The sequence below is a fragment of the Dermacentor variabilis genome, chromosome 6, assembly GCF_050947875.1.
Source record: "Dermacentor variabilis isolate Ectoservices chromosome 6, ASM5094787v1, whole genome shotgun sequence".
Classification (NCBI taxonomy): Eukaryota; Metazoa; Arthropoda; class Arachnida; order Ixodida; family Ixodidae; genus Dermacentor; species Dermacentor variabilis.
Window position 1 is genome coordinate 170,857,335 of NC_134573.1, and position 22,018 is coordinate 170,879,352.

General features: G+C 46.6%; 1 protein-coding gene across 2 annotated transcripts in view; it reads left to right on the plus strand.

The window, feature by feature from the left end:
- LOC142585768 (uncharacterized) overlaps window positions 1-22,018 on the plus strand; it is an 89,438-nt gene that overhangs the window by 11,593 nt on the left and 55,827 nt on the right. The window contains exons 2-12 of one of the 2 annotated variants that reach the window (XM_075696759.1): window positions 9,144-9,285; window positions 10,112-10,243; window positions 11,172-11,335; window positions 12,166-12,219; window positions 12,323-12,381; window positions 13,664-13,796; window positions 14,799-14,933; window positions 16,429-16,532; window positions 17,376-17,509; window positions 19,277-19,392; window positions 20,131-20,259. In XM_075696759.1, the coding sequence (XP_075552874.1) occupies window positions 9,144-9,285; window positions 10,112-10,243; window positions 11,172-11,335; window positions 12,166-12,219; window positions 12,323-12,381; window positions 13,664-13,796; window positions 14,799-14,933; window positions 16,429-16,532; window positions 17,376-17,509; window positions 19,277-19,392; window positions 20,131-20,259 (1,302 nt within the window). The remainder of the gene's footprint in view (window positions 1-9,143; window positions 9,286-10,111; window positions 10,244-11,171; window positions 11,336-12,165; window positions 12,220-12,322; window positions 12,382-13,663; window positions 13,797-14,798; window positions 14,934-16,428; window positions 16,533-17,375; window positions 17,510-19,276; window positions 19,393-20,130; window positions 20,260-22,018) is intronic. The other variant, XM_075696760.1, reaches the window with a different exon arrangement.

Here is a 22,018-nt window from a genome sequence, read left to right on the forward strand (position 1 = left end):
TTTTCAGGAAGGAACGCGATTCATTTTATTACCGCTGCACCAGCGACCTTCGGTCCTCCCTTTTCTGAATAAAAGAATTAATTCATTCGTTATGACGGAACTACAAATTTGCTGGGCTTCATCATAAAGAAATAACGGGGAAATACAAAAAAAATCATCTACATGCCGCCTCATAGGCGCTGTTCTGATATGACGTATCTCCAGGTAGCCTCAAACCTGTAAATCCTCTGCCCTCTATCTCGCGCACATCGCGCGTGCCGCCGCCTTAACGAAACGCCAATGTCGTCTGTGTGGAGTGAACGGTAACGCAGAGTAAATCGCACATGAAATTCATGTATGCACTAGCGTATAACATTCTGACTTGTCCGCGGACTGAGTTCTCATGCGAATACTTATTGTCTTTTCTCATGTACTCATTCCCCTCGGAAAGAACGCTGTCACGGATTACGCCCACGCATGCGCTAGCCAGATCTCCATTTATGAGGCCGAAAGGGTAACTATGCTCAGAGCAGCCGTGCATTGTGCTGCTTACAAACGTACGCCGGACGTTGAATGAGACGACTTCCTGCAAGCAACCTGCAAAAGAGTATTGTGGAGAGAGGCCCAAGGGTAGTGCCAGGCACCACAGCGCCGCGTGGCCCAGTGGCAACAACGACAGATGTGGCGACAAGGCACGACGCTGCTCACAGGCAACGCAACCGGGACCTGACCCTGCCCGGGGACGAAATGTTCTTTTCTGGCGACTATTGCAGGAAGACGTAACGATGGTAAACATGACCATGACAGGCACGATGATAACTGCGACCAGCTGCGATGGGATCTGTCACTTAAAAACGTTCAAGTCACATGGGAGTTGACCGGTTGACCCGCTTCTCCAAAGACCGGGCCACAAACAAATCTGGCGCGGACACAGCAGGCTTGCGCGCGTTGTGTGTGGTATGAAGGCCGGCGTTTCCACTGGAAATCAAGCCTTAAAAACATATTGCCACCTGGTGTTTTGAGCCAGCGAACATTCAGCATTGCGTGCCCAGCAAAACGGCGAAGAAGACGACGAAGTCGAAGATGCCGCGCCAGCTGGAGAACCGCGAGCACACTATATTGATCAATCGGTTAACTTCCTGTGGTGTTCCTGGGTATATAGTAGCGTGGCTTCGGTCATTCTTAGGTGAAAGAGAATTCTATTGCTACGAAAGGGGCGTTTCTTCTTCTAGACACAAACAAACGAGAGGCGTACCGCAAGGCTCAGTTCTTTCCCCGGTACTTTTTAATATTCTCATGAGCACACTACCTTGTCATCAAGAAATAACCACTTATGTTTATGCAGACGATATTGCGTTTTTTGCATCTGCAAACGACATCCACACGCTATACCAACGACTGCAAACTTATCTTTATGATCTGGAGAGGTGGTTAGATGCTAGTCACTTCACACTCAATGCCAGCAAATGTGCTGTTCTCGTATTTCCGATACGTGACATAGTGCACATTTCATTGTCTTACCACCTTCAAGACATACCACAGGTGGAATCTGTTAAATACCTCGGAATTATTTATAACGCCTCTCTCAACTGGCGCTCACATATAGATCATTTGACTGGGAAAGGTACCCGTGCAATTGGCATATTGCGTAGGCTGAGCAGTCGTCGAATAGGATTGAGAAGAGATACACTCCTAATGATATATCGTGTGTACGTTCGCCCTGTATTAGAATTTGGTTGCGTGCTCTTCTCTGGAGCTCCAGCCTACATGTCCCGTCCTCTAATCCTCTTAGAAAGAGAAGCGTTACGTCTGTGTTTAGGTCTTCCTAAATTTGTTGCAAATTCTATTCTTTATCTAGAATCCCGTGTCCCGCCACTTTCGTGCAGGTTCCGGCTTTTGACGGTGCAGACGTTCTTAAGGATTTACGAATCACCACTGCGTCATCCCCAGATAATCTTTATTTCCCAACCTGCGTTGTTTTTCGGTGTCATCTGGCCGCGCCTACATAATCCGCAAATTATATTCGTGCAAAAATTACTTGACTGTTTGGGCGTGCGCATATGCGATGTTCTTCCTATTACCGACAGAGCTGTTGCCACGGATATTCAATTTGATGACATCTTTCCTAATAATGCAAAATTACTTCCACACCGTATTCTAGACGGTATATTACAAGATCACCTGAAAAACCTTCAAACAAACGTTGTAATTGCTACAGATGCTTCACAATGTGAAGAAAAGTCAGGTGTAGGAATATTTTCCCCGATTCTCGATCGGACATTTTTTCTTCGGCTGCCAGATTTCATACCGATTTTTTTAGCCGAATTCATGGCCGTGGTGCTGGCATTACGCAAATTAGGACCATCAATTACGTCAGCCGTGATAGTCACTGATTCTTGATCATTGTGCTCATCCCTTACTGCTTCTAGTGATTCTCGCGTAATGAGGAGATTTCAATCATTGGTACCTGGTTACTTGAGAAGCGTGCGTTTGATTTGGGTGCCTGGCCATAAAGGACTAATCATTAATGAAATTGCAGACTCTCTAGCCAAGGCATCAATAAGTGGCCCGATTCTTCCTTGCTGCCCTTTGACTGCTTATGTTACTGCAGCTAGATTTCGCAGGAGTATCATTATACAGTCAGTATCAGGCTCCGCAATTACTAACTCTGTGGATTACGGACATCTCCTGCACCCTTGGAACAGAGATTTTTGCCGAACACGGAAAATTGAAGTGTCCATCACAAAGCTGCGCTGCCGTATACCTGCATTGAACTTCTACCTCCACAGGTCTGGTCTGGTCCCCTCACCATTATGCTCATTCTGTGGCGAAGCGGAGACAATCGACCATTTCTTGTTGTCTTGCAGACGTTTTTCTATTATAAGAAAACGACTACTCGAAATCCCGCTTCGCTCTATTGGTCTAACTTTATCAGTGCCTGTGATCCTATCTTTTGGAGCCTCCATTGTTGGGTTCAGCAACAGAAATGTTTGCTTGGCGATCCAAAATTACCTAATTGAAACCAAGCGATTTCCATGTTAGATTGATCGTTCTCCCTCCCAACCATAGCTTTCTTTTATTTCTTATCTTTTATTAACTATTATTGTTAATATTATTATTATCTTATACCCGGTTTTCATCTGATTATTTCCTTTTTCTCCAAACACAAAACGTTTACCTTTAAACTCACACGCCCAAATTGTTAACTCCCTTGTTATCATTATTATTTAGGCACCTAATTAAACCGCCCGATTCTTGGCCAATCCCCCACTGTGGGTATGTGCCACGGCCACTCAGGACAACAACAACAACAACAACAACCGTCGCTCAGTGCTTGGCATTTTTCGTCTCTGGCTGATCGTACTGTCACTTACTCTTGTGTTAGCGCGTGACAAACTGGTGGAGGTGCGGGGTAATATAATCTATGCACCACACCCCTCCGAGCAGCAGGAGCTCCAGCCCCGTACCGGTGTTTACGCCTGTACACCGCGCCAGCAGAAGGATCCGTGGACAAGCCCCTGAGTTTGGACTCCTCCCAGAGAAAAGGGCAGCTCCGACCACGCCAACAGGTATGGAAGGCCCAACGCCGATTCTTTGTACGCTACTGAATCCGCGAGCGCCAAATCCCTTCCACGGCGCCATACATGAGGATGTTGAAGATTGGCTGGTCCACTATGAACGTGTTGCCGCGTTCAACAAGTGGGATGACGCAGACAAACTGAAAAACGTATATTTCAGCCTTAACGATGGTGCACGTGTTTGGTACGAGAACCGTGCAGATGCCCTAAATTCATGGGCAGAATTCAAACGCCGGATTCTTGAGACGTATGCGAGCCCTGATCACCGGGAGCGAGCTGAGCGTGATCTCCAGTCCCGTATACAAATGCCGAATGAAGGTGTCGCAATGTATGTCGAGGACATGACGCGTCTCTTTCGACGAGCCGACCCCAGCATGTCGGAAGAAAAGAAGGTGCGGTACCTGATGCGCGGAGTGAAAGAGCAGCTTTTCGGCGGTCTCGTGCGCAGTCCTCCCAAGACTGTGTCAGAATTTCTTTCCGAGGCCGTCACCATGGAACAGACGCTTCGGCAGCGGGCACCATCATACGAACGCCAAGTGAACGCTGCCTCACCTACGGACTTCTTCGGAGCTCTCGGGGGCCACGTCGATTTCTTTCGAGAGCTCATTCGTTCCGTAATCAGCGAAGAACTCCAGAAGCTGTCGGTACCCTCACAGCCGACGCTCAACTCCTTGTCCAGCGTTCTCCGTGACGAAGTCCAGCAAGCGCTAAGAGAACCACCCTTCAACGCAGAAGCTCGACCGCTAAGAACTGACAGCTCCCGTATGTCGTATGCGCAAGCTTTGAGGCAACCTGCCCCACCTCCCTCCCCACTTCGCACCGCGTGCACGACCATGCTACAGCCCGTCCAAGCGGCCTCGTATTACCAGGACTACCGACAGGCCCCAAGGAAATCAGACGTGTGGCGGGCACCTGATCGCCGTCCCCTTTGCTTTCACTGTGGCGAAGCTGGGCACGTCTACCGAGAGTGCTCCTATCGAGAGCTCGGACTACGCGGATTTTCAGCAAACTCGCCGCGACCTAGGTTCGGCCAGCGTCCTCCTGAAATTGAACAATACGTTGCCCAGCAGTGCGGATCCCCATCAACTCGACACCAGTCACGCTCCCCTTCGCCGCGGTGGTTTTCTCCGACTCGCCGTACGTATTCGAGTGTGGTGCGGGGTCGGTCGCCCAGCCCGCGCCGGGAAAACTAACCACAGCGGCCTTCGGGGGCGAGGCCGCTCAGTCTGGACGTGCTCAAGGACCCCCACTGACACGTACGCGGACCGACGATACATCGACGACGACAGTACCTGCTGATTACAGAAAAAGAATTTCCTTGGACATCCCTGTACTGCTCGACGGTCGTGAATTGACTGCTTTAGTAGACACTGGAGCGGATTATTCTATAATCAGCGAAAAACTGGCCACACTTCTGAAGAAAGTGACGACGCCTTGGAATCAAACGCCAGTTCGTACAGCTGGCGGGCACATCGTCCCCCCACTCGGCATGTGCACGGCAAGAATACAGATTCGCGGCTCTACGTTTGTTGCCAGCTTGAGCATTCTCCCTCAGTGTTCTCGAGACCTAATCATCGGCATGGACTTTCTCAGGGAGCACGGAGCTATCATCGACATTCGACAACGCCTCGTCACTTTCTCGACAAAGAGCGCCGCAGCGACGACCAACACCATCCACCCTCGAACACCTCTTCGTGTCATCGACGACGCTGTCACGTTACCACCACGTGCAAGTGTCGTGGTTCAGGTGGCATGTGACAGACTCTTACACGGTGAAGCGGTCGCAGAAAGCAATCGCTCTCTCCTGCTTTCTCAAGGTGTTTGCGTAGCAAGAAGCCTTATTGATCTCCATGATGGCCACTGTGAGGTTCTTGTCACGAACTTCAGCTACGAACACCGGCACCTTTCCCCGGTACTGTCATCGCCTACGCCGACCCGATCGCCGATGTCACTGAGTGTTTTGTTTCCGAGGCAATCGACAATGCTGAACCATTTATACGCAACGTCAACATTAGTCCAACGCTTCCTGATGTGAACAAACAACACCTACGAGAGCTGTTGCTCGAGTTCCACTCTTGCTTTGCGCGGGCGTCGAAGATACGTCAAACGTCAATTACGAAACACCGTATCATCACCTATGACGACGTGTCCCCCATACGGCAACAGCCTTATCGTGTTTCCCCGACCGAACGACATGCGATTCAAACGCAGGTGAAGGAAATGCTTCAAGACGGCGTAATACAGCCTTCATGCAGTCCCTGGTCATCGCCAGTCGTTCTCGCTAAAAAGAAAGATGGCACGCTTCGGTTTTGTGTTGACTACCGGAAGCAAAACAACGTCACAAAGAAAGACGTGTACCCGTTGCCTCGTGTCGACGATTCTCTGGATAGACTTAGGCGCGCGAAGTATTTCTCCTCTATCGATCTGAAAAGTGGCTACTGGCAGATTGAAGTAGATGAGCGGGACCGCGAGAAAACTGCGTTTGTGACTCCGGACGGCCTTTACGAATTTAGCGTACTCCCTTTCGACCTCTGTTCCGCGCCAGCCACATTCCAGCGAATGATGGATACAGTTCTCGCTGACCTCAAATGGAAAAGCTGCCTCGTCTATCTCGATGATGTCGTTATCTTTTCGGAGACTTTTGACGAGCACCTTCGACGCCTTCGGAATGTGCTCGAAGTCATTCGATCAGCTGACCTTACACTCAAGCCAGAGAAATGCCATTTCGGTTACGAGGAACTGAAGTTCCTTGGTCACGTCGTGAGCGCGGCAGGTGTTCCGTCCGATCTCGAGAAGACTGATGCCGTAGCTGCTTTTCCCACTCCAACCGACAAGAAAAGTGTCCGACGGTTTTTGGGCTTGTGTGCCTATTATCGACGCTTCATTGAAAATTTTCGAAGATTGCAGAGCCGCTATTTCGCCTTACACGTGACGACGTGCCATTCTTCTGGACTGATGAACAACAGACTGCCTTTGCGGAGCTACAACGTCGATTTCTTCCCCTCCCGTGCTCGGTCATTTTGATGAGGATGCTGACACAGAAGTACGCACTGACGCCAGCAATATCGGTCTCTGAGCTATCCTGGTGCAACGGCAAGACGGAACTGAACGAGTTATCGCCTACGCGCGCCGCACTCTGTCACGGGCAGAGTTCAATTATTCCACCACAGAGAAGGAGTGCCTCGCGATTATTTGGGCTACTACAAAGTTTAGGCCGTATCTCTACGGGCGGCCATTTAAAGTTGTGACCGATCATCACGCTTTGTGCTGGTTGACCAACCTCCGAGACCCTTCTGGACGATTGGCACGTTGGAGCCTGCGACTCCAGGAATTTGACATCACCATCGTATACAAGTCCGGTAGGAAACATGAAGATGCTGACACGCTATCAAGAGCACCTGTTGAATCTCAGAATCCTGACGAGGAAGACGACAGCGCCTTCCTAGGAGCCCTCAGCAGACCGGACCTGCTCGCTAAACTAGTATCGGACGCTGAGTTAAGGCCCATCATTGATCACTTAGAAAGCGGCATCGCGCCCATTCCTCGCCCACTTTCGCAATGGTTGTCGTCATTTTGCCTTCGAGAGGGCATCTTATACAAAAGAAACACAGGTGCCGGCGACAAACCACATCTTCTAGTAGTGCCTCAAGCCCTTCGCGACGACATCCTATTAGCCTGCCACGACGAGCCGACATCTGGTCACTTGGGTTACTCAAGGACTCTGGACAGGGCACGGCAACTGTACTACTGGCCTAGACTGACTGCTTGTGTCAAACCCTACGTGAAAGGATGCCGTGAATGCCAGCGCCGAAAGTCACCACCCTTCAAGCCTGCAGGCCTTCTACGACCCATCGACTCTCCGCGTACGCCGTTTGATCAAGTTGGAATGGACCTTCTTGGACCATTTCCCCTTGTCTTCCTCCGGCAATAAGTGGATCATTGTCGCAACTGATTACTTGACGCGTTACGCTGAGACGAAGGCACTACCACGCGGGACAGCATCTGAAGTTGCCCAGTTTTTTATGCATCACATTGTGCTTCGGCACGGCGCACCATCATTCTTCATCACTGACCGAGGAACGGCGTTTACGGCGAAGCTTCTGGACGACATCTTGAAGTTGAGTTACACGAGTCATCGAAAGACCACTGCATACCACCCTCAGACTAACGGCTTGACAGAAAGACTAAACAAAACACTGGCAGACATGCTCTCTATGTACGTCGATGTGCAGCACAAAAAGTGGGACGAAATCCTGCCGTACATAACGTTTGCGTACAACACTGCCACACAGGAAACTACACGATTTACGCCGTTTCACCTCGTTTATGGTCGAGATGTTCAAACTATGCTAGACGCCATGATTCCATATAAAGACATCGATCAGCTCGACCAGTTAGCTCCTGACGTCGAAGAGTACATTCAGCGTGCCGAGGAAGCACGTCAACTGGCCCGTGTCCACATAAGACAGCAGCAGTGCACAGATGCCATAAGGTACAATCTTCACCATCGACAAGTTACCTATGAGCCTGGAGACCAAGTTTGGGTTTGGACCCCCATTAGACGGCGAGGCCTCAGCGAGAAACTCCTGAGCAAGTACTTCGGAAAATACACAGTACTAAGGCGTGTAAGCGACGTGAACTATGAAGTGGTTCCAGACGGAGACCTACCATCGCCCAAGCGCCGTTTACCACGCGCAGAGACTGTACATGTCGTCCGCCTCAAGCCGTATTTTGCACGGTGATGTTAAGTCTACTGGTGAAACAAACTTTTGTTTTTTGCTGTCGTCGCGTCGTCCTCCAAAGAACTGCGAAGTGTTTTTTTTTTCTTTTTTTGTTTCCGACGACAGAACCCATTTTTCTGCCTCGTGTGCATGCCCGTATGTGTGCTATCGCGTTTCCCCCCTTTTTTTATGCCTTACCTAATGTGTCTTCCGTGTACGTCTTGTGTTTGAGCATCGAGTCGATGCTTCATAGGGAGGGGGAATAATGCCACCTGGTGTTTTGAGCCAGCGAACATTCAGCATTGCGTGCCCAGCAAAACGGCGAAGAAGACGAAGTCGAAGATCCCGCGCCAGCTGGAGAACCGTCGCTCAGTGCTTGGCATTTTTCGTCTCTGGCTGATCGTACTGTCACTTACTCTTGTGTTAGCGCGTGACAATATATTAAAAAAAGCATCGTCGTGCTCAGCGGTGTCACCGTCCTCCGTGGAAAAGTTATGAAGTGCTGGTCCACGGCGTGAAATCTTAGCTCAACGCGCACATGTTTACTATGATAGACGATGAACCTCGATACAACGAACACAGATAAAACGAGCAAAATAGCGTATGTAACGAAGTAACATGAAATTTTTCTGGCCGACACCTGTACGTAACGATTACGCCTATGGAACATATTGGATATACCGAAGGTATTCTTGAGTTTTGTGGCGTCGTCATGACGAGGCTCGGCTTATGTTCGAGGTGTTGGTATAAGGCGTTACGGGGAATCAAGGTGTCTCACAGCATCAAATTCGCAGCCGAATGCAGAGTGTTTTTTGCTCCCTAGTGAACCAAGCTGAAAAAGGTACCACGCACATTACATTGGCAGGATGCTGCGCCCAACGACCAAAAACCTCGAGATCGGCCCCAGTGGAACAAGGGGTTCCAGTTCCTCCTATCCTGCCTGTCCATCTCCATCGGACTAGGAAATGTGTGGCGATTCCCCACGCTAGCCTACCAGAATGGAGGAGGTACGTATGCGAGGCGAGTTTAAGCGGCTAAAATTGGTTGTTCGGTTAAAAAGCGAGAGTCGCGCGAAACACGCAGGACTGAAATAATAGAACGAAATACGAAAGAGCCAACCAACAACAGAAGCTTCAACCCCGGTGGACTGTGGCGCATGCGCAAAGCTCGCCAAAATCCTTCCCAACGCTGTCAAGGTCCATAATGATAAAATACCACACGGCAATGGTCAGTCGTAAGTTTGCTGTCGTGATTACTGTTGTACGGGGGTAATTGGAGATCGCAGGGAGAGATCTTCGTCCTGCAGTGGACATAAAATCGGCAGACGATGATGATTATGATGATGGCGTACTGTTGTATTCTTTGAGACCTGTGTGATTCGCTTCATTGTGACTTTTTAACGATGTACGAACGGCCCCAAACGTCTACTGTCCTGTTGTTTTTCTTCGAAACAGAGCTTGTAATTGGTCGTAACTTGGCCCGTTCCTTCTACATTTAGTATAGAACGTTTAGAGAGAGTTAGAGAAAGTTCTGTATTGAAAGGGATCTGTGATTAGCCAGCGTATTTTCGCCTATATCGTCAGAACATAAATAAGGGACCCTCTCCTCAGTATTTAACTTTTATGTATTTGTTCCATTGTAACATTTTTTTTTTTACTATTGTTGACTAGCATAATCTGCCTACCCCTCTTTTTAATGCTTCGGCCTTGCAAATAAATAAATAAATAAATAAATAAATAAATAAATAAATAAATAAATAATGCTCGTTGTTATTGGGAATGTACCTTTCCCCATGTATTTTTTTATCTCTAGACATTTTTTCTTTCATTCCAGGGGCGTTTCTCATACCGTACTTCATTCTTCTGTTCATTGTTGGCAAGCCGGTGTACTTTCTTGAGCTCGCCATTGGTCAGTTTTGCGGAAGAGGCGGGGTCCAAACGTGGGAGTGCGTGCCAGGTTTTAAAGGTACGCACTTCGCCACTCCGGAAATTCCGTCATAGAAAGAACCCATCGAGGGATTCACTTTTTCTTGTCATGCTATGTATTTCTTTACAGCGCCAAAACGTCGGCCACTTTCTCCTATCCTTGCAGTATTAAGGAATTTTCAACTCGTGTTCATTTACTTTAGAACAGAGCCGCGGGCGCTAGCGTATTCTTCGAGCTGGGACGCCTTTTTAGCGATGCGTCGTTATATGCCTTAACACTTTGTTTGTGCGCCCTTAATTTACGTGCGTTTCGCGATTGGTGCATGTCGTGGAATAGAAAGGCGCGCAAGATTTCCAGGGAGGAAATACTGAGACAGTGTCGAAAGCTGGAAATATATTTTCCTTTTCATTTTTTTGCTGGCCCTACCCCGTGAGACGTGGCGCATTAGATTTACTTTGCCGCGCCAGCTAGCATCATAGAGTTTCTCACTGTTAATGAGAAACCACGGTTGTGCGAGGGTTCTTAGGTGGGCTTCTTGGTTTAATCGTTGGCTTTTAGAGCTGTTTTGAGTTTTACGCCTTTCAAGTCGTGTGTAGCATCAAGTACGACTTGCCCGTTGATTCCTTACTGATTTTCCGTTGCGGCCGGGCTAGTCACTTACATACAGCGTTGTGCCTTTTGTGTCCCTTGCATTATTATATTACTGCGTTGCGTTGTCATGTCCGTTTTTCACATGTCCCGTCGTCTGCGCTGTTTCGCCATAATGTACAAGAGGTGTACTCGCTTTCATGAAGCCGGATATTGTATAAAATTCATTCCAGCATATTGGACACGGTGAACAAAGTTTTCCTGACTTTCGTTTTCAAAATGGAAAAAAGCGTATATATCGCTCCTTCCGTGGAGAGCCCACTGTGTAAATTTAATTTGAGAATAACTTCAGTGGACGTTGGCTGATCTACTGTCGCAGGCATAAGCGTCGCTCAGTTTGTGACCAGCTTCTATATCCTGGTCGCCTACAATTACATCATGGCCCTCTGCCTGTTCTACCTGTTCGCGTCCATGCAAAGCCCTCTTCCTTGGACCCAGTGCGACCCCCAGTGGAGCGACGGCAACTGCTTCGACAGCAACTTGGTAAGTATTTACTCCGAAAAGAACAAGCAAGAAAAGAAACAGTGTTCAGAAATCAAGCTGGTGAGATAACTTCTTTTATCAGCTGTGCCCCGTCTCTGTGAAGGAAGGTTTCAGTTTTCTACGAGTTTCTGCCACCGTGCCTTGTCATTTGGCTATTGCTCCCTCAGACTGAGCCGCAGGGATTTGAAGTTTTACGATTATTGACGAAGTTTTGCTTTCTTAAGGGTGCGAATGGGTGCTTAAGTGCTGCAAGGCAATCCATAAAGTTTAAAAGGCTGGGGTCAGACTTTAACGCCCACATCCAGACGATCTGAGAGAAAACGAATTTCCATTTTTTCGTTTGCTTTTTCTTAATCTTGATTGTTGTATCCTTCATGTTAGTCAAGGTGACCTCAGCTGACATGTTTCAGTCTGTAACTGCCCTCGAATATTTTTTTGCTTTCTTTCATAATAGGAAAGATGGCCGAAGGCAAGAAAAAAGGCTTTCTTAAGGCCCAACCACAACGAGCAATCTTCCGACGAATTTTCGGCGTCGGCCTGGCGCGGCGTCACGCGGCGTTGGCCGACGTCTGCCGGTATTGTGATTTTCGAGCCACTTCCGCCTTCTTCGCTGTGGTCTGGCATGTGCAGACTTCGGCGTCGAGTGGGCGTCGCCCTCAGCGTCACGTTGTTCTTAACGACGCCGGCCGACGCCGCCTGATGCCGAAAATCCATTTCAAACGCGTTTCTTGTAGTTGGGCCAAATACCATTGCCTGCCGATTTTCCAACCTTGTGTCAAGTGTCCTTGCTTAAGGTTCTTACACTGTTTGGTGCCGTGCTGTCTGAAAAGGACAAGCCGCACGAATCTTCGAGCAACGAGACATGTCTTCTACTTTGCTGTTTCGTGAGCAATATATTTTTTTCCTGTTTTATTTTGACGCAGCCCACTGCTCTCGGCAACATACTTAAGTGCTTTACTTTTGTGTCCCTTTGTCTTAAAAACACAGTTGAACACCACTGCCGACGTCACCGAGAACGCTTCCTCCTCGTCAGAACAGTTCTTCAGGTAAGATAAACGAATAAAATAACAATTCAAACATTGAAAACATGAGTTTTTCTTCTTCTTAAGTGCGAGTAGACGATAACCGCTGAAGGCAGGAAAATTTCTTTGGTCATGTTAAAAACAAGCTTGATTCAAGTTTCGCAACGCAGATAAAATCATTGCAGACGATTCTGTCTGGCCCTCGTCGTACACTGTGATCACGAAGCCTGGGCCCATAACGCAGAACGTTTGTTTCAAAACGAATAGCCTTCCTTGGCTCTGTCGCTCCCTTTCTTTCGTGGTTGGCAGTGGTGGGAATTTCACCGGCCGATACAAAGGCGCCAATTCAAATGGTACGTGATTTCAAGTAACGAAATTCCGGGTGCGGTCATCGCCGAATGCCAGCTTTTGAGAGCCACTTGTTGTCACTTGAAAGCTTTGGGACGACTGAAGGCTTTGCTGTGATGGAGCAGCCGGGAAGGACAGCCCTCCTCCTCCCCCGCCGCCCTTTTCCCCATTGGCGGCTGCGGGAGACGGCTCCGGCTGCAGAAAGAGGAGGACCACTGTCGCCTTCCACGCCGGCTCTCGCGTTGCTGGAGACAGCGCACATAAGACGAATCGAATTATATTTATATTTATAGCCATCTATACTACTGTTGTTGCTGCTGCTTGTGCTGATGATGATGATGGCGCCGCCGCTACAAATGTGCTGGTTAACAACTCTGTCCTCTGCGCAATTACGCGATGAAGCAACAAAGTCTGCCCAATTTGGTACGGACACTCGAGGCGATTTTATGTCATTCGCGCCGCTGCCGTTCTGTCTCTGTATCGACGGCGCATGCGAAAACCGTGCATACGCCGCGATGTGCTGCAGAAGTGAGGGCGAGAAGTTCAGGTGTTAAAGTTAACGCGTTATAAAGCCTACATACTCCGTTTCATACATAGCAGTCAACGCTGCCGAAGCTTGAGCACCTTTTCGCTTTCAGCGTTGAGGTTTAGACCAAAATTATGCTTTCTATATAGTTTCTGGAATATAACTTTCTCAAATGCAGCAAACTTTATTCAAATCCGTCGAGCAGTTGTCTCGCAATAACATTTCTACGTTTTGCATGTCTTTGAATAGGGCGCCGAGAATAAGTCGCAGTTGGCCTCGAGCATAAGCTTCGTCTTGAATATTGAACTTTGAGACGAGAGCGCCAGCGTACGGTCAAAGCAATCGTCTTCGAAAAAATTAGAGAAAGCAAAAAGCCATACCATTTTCATTTTTACTGATAATTTTTTATTCCATCCTTTCTTGTTCACAAAGGAATTACGCGTTAAAAGGCTCCGGAGAATTCAAGCTTCCCTCGGCCTTCGACTGGAGAATGGCACTGTGTCTGTTGCTCTCGTGGGTTGTTCAAGCAATGTCCACTATCAAGGGTGTTCACTCAATTGGCAAGGTACGTGCACACATCGCGGAACAACGCTACGAAACATTGGCTTGTTTTGCCTTGCACTGGCAAGGCGCATATGCTGGTGTTTTTTTTTTTTGATCGAATTATCCACGTGCAGGACATTGAAAAAAAAAGTAAAATAAAAGAAAGTAGCATAGAATAGACGCTGCGGCGCAATTGAACGATCTGGTGGTTGTTATGCTGCAAATATTGAATTTAGTGAGCTATAGGCATGTACATTTCGATATTTCGTGTCTTAGAAAAAAACGCCTGCATGGATGTGCTCTTGTGCGTAAACATGTGGACGAATGACCACGGAGTGAGGTGTGCGACACCGAATTCAAAGTGGCCCCCTGCCACCAGAGCCTGAGTGACGTGTAAAGTTGGATCACTCGCCGGAGCGTCTGCGTCTACGCCGTATAGCATGCTTCGTTTTCGTCGTATACGCCACCACGGAATTTCCGTTGGTTGTAGTAGTTTTACGCGACAGTGCTTGTTCTTTGTTTTGATTTTAATGTTTTGTACGTTATATAAGAATATCCGGTGTCACTGCGTGCCACTTTGGACCACATTTCGCTCTACGTACTTGTCGCTGAAATAAAAAGCGTGGTTGAAGCTCTATGGCTGTTAAATCCCGGTTGCAAATTTTAAAGCACGCATATACATGCACGAAGTGAGTTCTATTCGTAAGAGTCAAGCAGTCGAATAAGTGAAGCGAGAAATGCGCGACTAGTGCAGCCAGTCATGCGCGTTGGACAGTGGCACATGTAAATCTACGGCCTTCGTTTGGTTTGAGCACGTTAAAGGATCTTTTCGCAGATGTTCGAAGTTTATTGGCACGTTTTATTTAATTCCTCGCGGACAGTGCACGTGCGCGCACGTTTGTATCCTTCCGTTCAGCCGGACCGCAGTCTGGTTTTCTGTGTATACAACGAAACGCGGCTCCATTATCTGCATAACTTCACGCTGTATCTTCACCGTAAAGAGTAGCGTTGTCTCATCTCGCAGGTGGCGTACCTGACATCAACGTTCCCGTACGTGGTGCTGTTCTCGCTTCTCGTCGTCACGCTGCTCCAGGAAGGAGCTGGAAAGGGCCTGACCGCCTTTTTTGTGCCCCAGTGGAGCAAGATACTCGAAATGCAGGTGAGCAAAGCCATGGTAAAATAACACTGTAGGAGAAACATGCCACAAGGAACGCTTCAAGGGCATCGATGCGAAAATTGACATTATTGTTCCGGTGGCCATGACCACGTGCGTGCCTGCGCCCAGTGGGCGGAGATGTTTACACGTTAAGGCTCGGGAAGTCGATCAGTCTGTTCACAAATACGCAATGTTCTCGTCACGTTCTTTGAGCTTCCTAAATGCGTTGAGGCTGTCAGTATAGGTGCGGGCTTCGTTGACATGAAGCAAGTTAACACAAGAATGACCTCGCTAACAGTAACGCGCTCACTCTTTCTCACCACCCGAAACTCCTTCGAATTCCCTACCGCCCCCCCCCCCCCCCCCTGTTCTCATTGCCCGAAAATCTATCCTTCGGCGAGACATGCGTGTCTGCTCTCTTGCCCATATTCTTTCTCGGATGCACTGTAAAATAATGTGCAACTTTAAAAGTGAATAAGGGTGTAAGCGTGTATTAGAGCCCTCTCTTACATCCTTTTGGGTGTAAGGTTATGCGTTAGACAGATTTACGCCCTTATTGACTTTCAAAGGTTCCATTATTTTGCAGTGTGGAGGGAATCTCACTCCGGAGATTTCGGGCCGGGGAGCTCTTTATACAAAATAGAGAGAAAAGGATGCATGGAAAGGCAGGGATGTTAACCAGAGGTAGTTCCGGTTGGCTATCCTGCACAGGGGAAAGGTTAAGGGGGATAAAAAGAGAAAGAGAGTGGAAGGGGGAGACAGAGAAAAAGAAAGATGAGCACGAACAAACCGCGTACACTATAGAGCAGTAGGGGGCGGCTTTGTTAAAGTCTATCGTGAAGCCCCGTAGACCGCAGGAACCTTAACTTTATACACGAGCCATCACTTGCGCCTATAGGGTCAACCTTATAGAGACAGTGTCCATTATCCAAAGTGATCTGTTGCTGCGTCTGCAGCGGATGTCCGTATATTTTGGACGCGCTTAAGACACTCCAGGAAAACGTATTTAAGTATATGGAGTTAGGCACTGACCGAACTGAAGTCTGAGAGCGACGGCTCGCGGACAGCACATCTAATAAGTCGCTGTTGCAGTATCTCTATGAAACGGGCCTCCATGTAATTTCATTCCCACATTATGCCTCGTTGAAACTCAGGCTAGCAATAATGATGACAAATACGTTATAAGGTCTAAGGTTCCCAAGCAGTAGACGAGCTCTGGAAATAAATTTAACTAGAGATTCCGCGCATATTCATCACGGAGCTCTTACACCAGTGAATTCTTAATTAAGTAGAAAAAAAAGAAAAGACGAGCTTGGTCATGCACGCGAAAGGACCAATTTGCACGGACGCCATCTCAGTGGAACAGCTAAGTTTTCTAATGCAGATTCGAGGCAAATTATACGACGAATGCTGCACGCAACAGGCTCGGAGCCATCACTTGTGAGAATGAAAACGCTGAGTTGGCAGCATTCCTTCATAATCGCTGTCCTTTCCTCAGGTATGGTTCAACGCGTGCGAGCAGTCCTTCTTTTCTCTTGGCATCGGCATGGGAGTATTGACGATGTACGCCAGTTACAGTGACTTCAAGCATAGCATTTCAAGGTACTGTGACATTTAGATCCTCTTTAAAGAGTAACATTTGACTTGTGCAGTAAGGATAAGAAATAATTTTTGTAGAAATGCTTTGGGCTAGTTCAGTGTACCTTGACAGCAGAAAAAAACCCAATGAATGCCATAATCTTGGCCGAATAGCGTAAAAAAAAAAGCGTTTGTTCTCATAAGGCTCAAGCAAGAGGAAGCCTGTGAACAATTAGGCAGTTTACTTTACAAAACAAAACAAAAACAAAAAAAGAAAGAGAAAAAGAAACACACACACGTCGTACTCTCTATTATAATATATCCGCAAGCTGGGAGAGTTAGATCCTGGTCAAACGTATTCTACTGTTTTAGCTTTCGAGTCGCGGTTCTTGGTAGTTTCTTGGTGCAAATTCATTGCGCCTTGCATATTGAGCGCGCGTATGTTTTGTGACGTCTTCGGAACGTTTTTTATAAAGGCTTGTTGATTCCTACACAATAAATAATTGCAACCTAGTACATATTCACTTCGTTATTCTGTTCTCTCTAAAAATTATGTTCAATGTAAATAGTGCGGCAGCCATATACTGATCTTGCAATGCTGAACTGGTTGCTCAATCAGCAGTTTTTATTAGTGAGTGAGATTTCCAGCAGTAATCTTGTCTTAGGTGCAAACTTAACGTGAAGTATGTATCCTCATGTTTTTCTTAAATTTTAATAATTTCATGCTGCAGTGACGTGCCTTAATTGCTTATGGTTATGGAACTTGTGGCAATAAATTACCGCCCGTTAAACTGCATGATTTGCGGAGCTAAGAGATTCTCAACGTACATTTTTAATGCAGGACGTCTCTGAATGTCTGCATTTCAGGGACGCCTTCTTCATTTCAATCGCGGATACAGCTACAAGCCTCTTAGCTGGGTCGGTCGTTTTCTCCACACTTGGCTCACTAGCGCATCAACTCGGAGTGCAAGATATCTCCCAGGCCTTGAAAGGAACTTCGGGTAAATAAGTGTGGCACACTTCGCAAATACATGGTAGGTGCAGCAGCTTCAGTGGCTGTCACAAAATGAAGAAACGATGCTACGCTTCAAACTTCATATTTATTTACTACCGTATTTTAGAATAATTTGGTGGCGCATCCATCCTTTGGAGCTCTTTGACGACCCTAACGTGATTAGCAATCTATATTATGATGGGTGTGTAAGTGGCGATGATATGTTTTACTACGCTAAGATGATTGCTATGAGTAGCGGCAACATACCCCGTGGCACGTACGTACCCGGCGACTCAGGTTGGCGAGAAAAGAAAACGGTTTGGTGCGGACACAGATGGACAGATACCGGAAAGCGCGCGAAGTATTCTAAGAATGCTAATCGCAGTGAAACCGTATGATTCACAAACTACCATATTCAACAGTAGTATATTGTGTACGGAAACACCCAGGTTTTTATACAGGCTCCTATTTTAGGTTAATATCAGATTACTGGATATCGGTGTTCGGGGCATAATATTTTTAATGGAATCGGCATTCTTGGGAAACTTTACGCATAGTTTCGATATCTATCTACGTCCGTAATTAACTGTTTTCCTTTGACGCGGACTTGGTTAACTGGATATGTGCTACTCGTACTTGCCGCTCTTCATAATAATCATAACACATAAAACATATGATCAATTACAGACCTATCATACTACAGATTTATTTAGTTATTTAGTTATTTATTTGAGTATCCTAAGGGCCCGTTAGGGCATTACACAGTGGAAGATAGAAAAGGTCAGGTGTAAGTGCAATGTATAAAATAGAAGTAATATGGGAAAGCATTAGATATAATAAAAATGATCTAAACGTTGTACAGAGACAAATAGGGAAGAGATGGTATTATGCAATATCTGGTAGCGTGGAAAACGCAAGCTCAAAACGCCGTGGTGACCACCAGCACCCGTCAAATTTATATCGCCAATCATCTGCAAAGGATGCATGCATCCGCAAGATACAGAATGATGGCAGATAAATTTTCTTGCGTCATATGCAGATTCAACTTGACAGTAAATCGCTTTATTATATCTACAAGTTATAGCATTGCGAGTGTCGTTGCAGCGTTGTTTGAAAGAGCGCAGTAAGAAATAGATTAAGTCTAGTAAATGCATATTGAAAAAAAGAAAAAAGAAAGAGGTTTGTAAAACGTGCATCACCAAAGCAGAATGCCTTATGACGATTATCAGATGCGTGGCAGCAGCGCGTACCTACCACTTCGCGTTGTAGTTCTTGGGCTTGAGCGATGTACCGTGCGACTTTGCCAGGCGTTAGCCTTCCTGTACACGCGTTCTTCAGACTCCCTGCATCTATCAAACTGATTACTTTGATGTCAAGTCATTTCCTTGCCCCGTGCGGGATAGCATGAAGGGAGCACCTCTAGTTACCTTACTAAGCGTTTCTACGTGTTATTTTCGTGTCTTTGCTGACGCGCTGTCAGCCCCCGATGTGCATTGCCATGCATTGATGTCGTCGGCTAATTGCCACGGAGGCTACACAACTATAAGTGCATCTTGTAGTGCTGTGGTACCGCTGCACCCAATTCTTGCTGCTGCAGTTGGTATATAGGTTGATGTACAACGCAAACGAAGGAACTTCAAGATTTCTGTATATTCATCATTTACATGTTTTGCTGGAGCCCGGGATTACTGTGCCGTGAAAAAGAATAACGCTTGAGTGCTAGTTCTTTCAAACTGCGTTTATGACGCCGCTCATTTTGGCTTTTTCATCACAGATTTGGGATTGGCCTTCGTCACTTACCCGGAAGCCCTGAGCCGAATATCATTCCTGCCTCAATTGTGGTCGGTGTTATTCTTCTTCATGTTGTTTCTTCTCGGACTTGGAAGCTGCGTAAGTGAAAGAAACTTGGAACTTCGTTTAATTCTGACGCTTACAAAGTTTAGTTATTTACGTGAAACACTTGGCAATGGTATCGCCCGTCTCTGGAGCAAAAAGACGACCCATGTCATGCTGCGACAATGCTTGTGTCTAGCTTTACCTATAATTTACTTATTAAAATGTGTGTGAATTACGATTTCTCATTGATGCACTCGGTTGACTTCATTAATAGACAGGTGCTATGGATTGATTGATTTCTCATTGATATTATCACCATGATGCGTGCGAATTCGTGCTAAAATTTGTTGATGAATGGCGATTGATCTTTAAGGGACTCAGTATATATATCGGGTTATGTTATCTCATTTTAAACGTTACTTTGCGTAATGTTTGGGTGTATATTGCACAAGGAAATCGGGCGAGGAGCTGAAAGCAGCTTTCGGGCGTTAAAACATGCACTGTAAGGTCATGCGACAAAGTAAAAAAAAAAAACGTGTTATTCCTAAGGTCATGCCGTTATCGTTCAATCAAGCAAACAAGAAAGGCATACAAAGGCCTCATGAGTTATAATGTAACTGCACGTCAGTAGTACTTATCGACTGTAGGAAGCGTTTGGAATAAATTGAAAATAATCGTTTCCATTTAGCAGTTTTGTTGGAATTGAGTACGCTATACGCAAAGCTGTTGTGCTTAGTAAGGTATTCACTCCCCAATGAACTCATATAAAATTTCTGCTACTTTATTCTACAGATTTCAAACATTCAGCTCATGGTGGCTGTTCTAGAAGAGCAGTACCCCCGGCTGCAGGACCTCAAGGGCTGCACAGTTCTTGCGATATGCGTCGTGTGCTTCGGTACGGGTCTCGTCATGTGCACCGATGTGAGTGAACCGTTTTTGGATGTTAATATAACATGACCCACGAAATTATTTATGTGTTGCAAACGCTAAAATATTTGTCCCAACAGTTACTTAGCACGTTCAGTTAAATGTTTTATTTACCAAATCCTTTAATACGGCAGCCTGAAGAAAATGCTTTAACCTAAGACATACGGATTAATTGTGCGTTCCAGACGGTAAGATATTCGTCACAAGGGGTATTTAACACGTTCAGTAAAATGCTATGTTCATCAAACAGCTCAAGAAAAAGCTTTGAATGCTGAGGGCAAAATCTGATGAAATAATAAAAAATATAATCAAGGTCCTTACGTTTTAAGTTTGCTACGGAGTCCTTGCTCAAAATACTGTGATCAAGGGTTTCCTACGGGAATTAAAAACGTCAGAACGTTTTTTTCTTCGCTGGGTCAATGGGTCAACTTTTATGCTCAACATTCTTTCACATAGGCAAACTAAACTTCAGACTTCTGGCTATATTACTTGCAAGTCTCCGTGCTGGATTATGTCTTGATATCAGGTTTTCTAGTTCGATATCACTCTATAATAACTTGTATGCTGTTGTATACTAGTTGATAGAATGATATGATGAAAGAATGACACGTTATACAAGTTTCTCTGTTAGGCTGTTACTTTAAATATTTTTGTACCACAGCTAGGCACCCTTTTGGAGATGAAAGTTCTGCCAAGCAGTATTGAAGCGGATCTTCTTCTTTTTCTTTGTGTTTTCGAATTGCATCTTTCAAATCAATAAAATAAAACACAACGTAATATAAAAAGTCATTGTATGTCTCCTAAACTGACGCCCCGAAAGCCTATTACCATTCCAATAAGTCACATAATATTTAGGCAACTCAATTACACCTCCAGCGGATGGGAGCAGAGTCATACCGAGCATTTACGGCAACTCTCTTTGATACTACTGGCACATGGATAACTCGAAGACATGCAAAGGATGCGTTACACATTGTTTTCTAATGTTTGACACTGTTCACACCTTGAGAATAGAGGAATTAAGGAGATAAAATTCTGACGCCTTCCACGCCTACACAAAGGGTTGTCGCAGCAGTTGCCGTTCACGTTGAACTTTATTGCTGCCACAGTACAAACAGGGAGGCGGGACTCGGAGCAAAAGAACTTCACAATGCGGCTTGAAGGCCACCCTTCGCCCAGTGATGTCACATAACAGGGGAGAGTGAGCAGGGACAGCGCAGCAAACACACACGCATTTAAAAGTGCATGCTCGTCGTACATTGCAGGCGAGGCACAAGCGCTTTACACTTCACGACAAAATACAACTATTCCACGCCGCGTTACTTGCCCAAAGCTTTCTTTCGTATCCTGCTCGTCTGCGCTTCATTGCGACGCTCGCTAAAATATACCCGGGTGCGCTGGACTCCCTCACCCGAAAAAAACTGAGCCCCGTGTGCCCCCGATGCCTCCTCGTGCATCCTTCGAGGCTCAACGATGTGCTCCGCTCGCTAGAGTCAGTCGCTCTGGTGACAGATCGCTTTCAGAGGGAAATATTCTGAGACCTTGTGCTAGACTCTCTTCCACGCACAAGACCACAAAAGTCCTGTTTCGCATCTTGAAGCCGACTGGATTGTACGACAGACTGTCGCTGCCAGTGGACACTGCTCGGCATGTGTATTCGCATTGAGCGCGTTTTAAAAAGCGAACCTCACCGGGTTTCGTGACCGTGGGAACCGCGGCCCGGCTGTTTCCTTGCCGAACAGGCCAACCAATC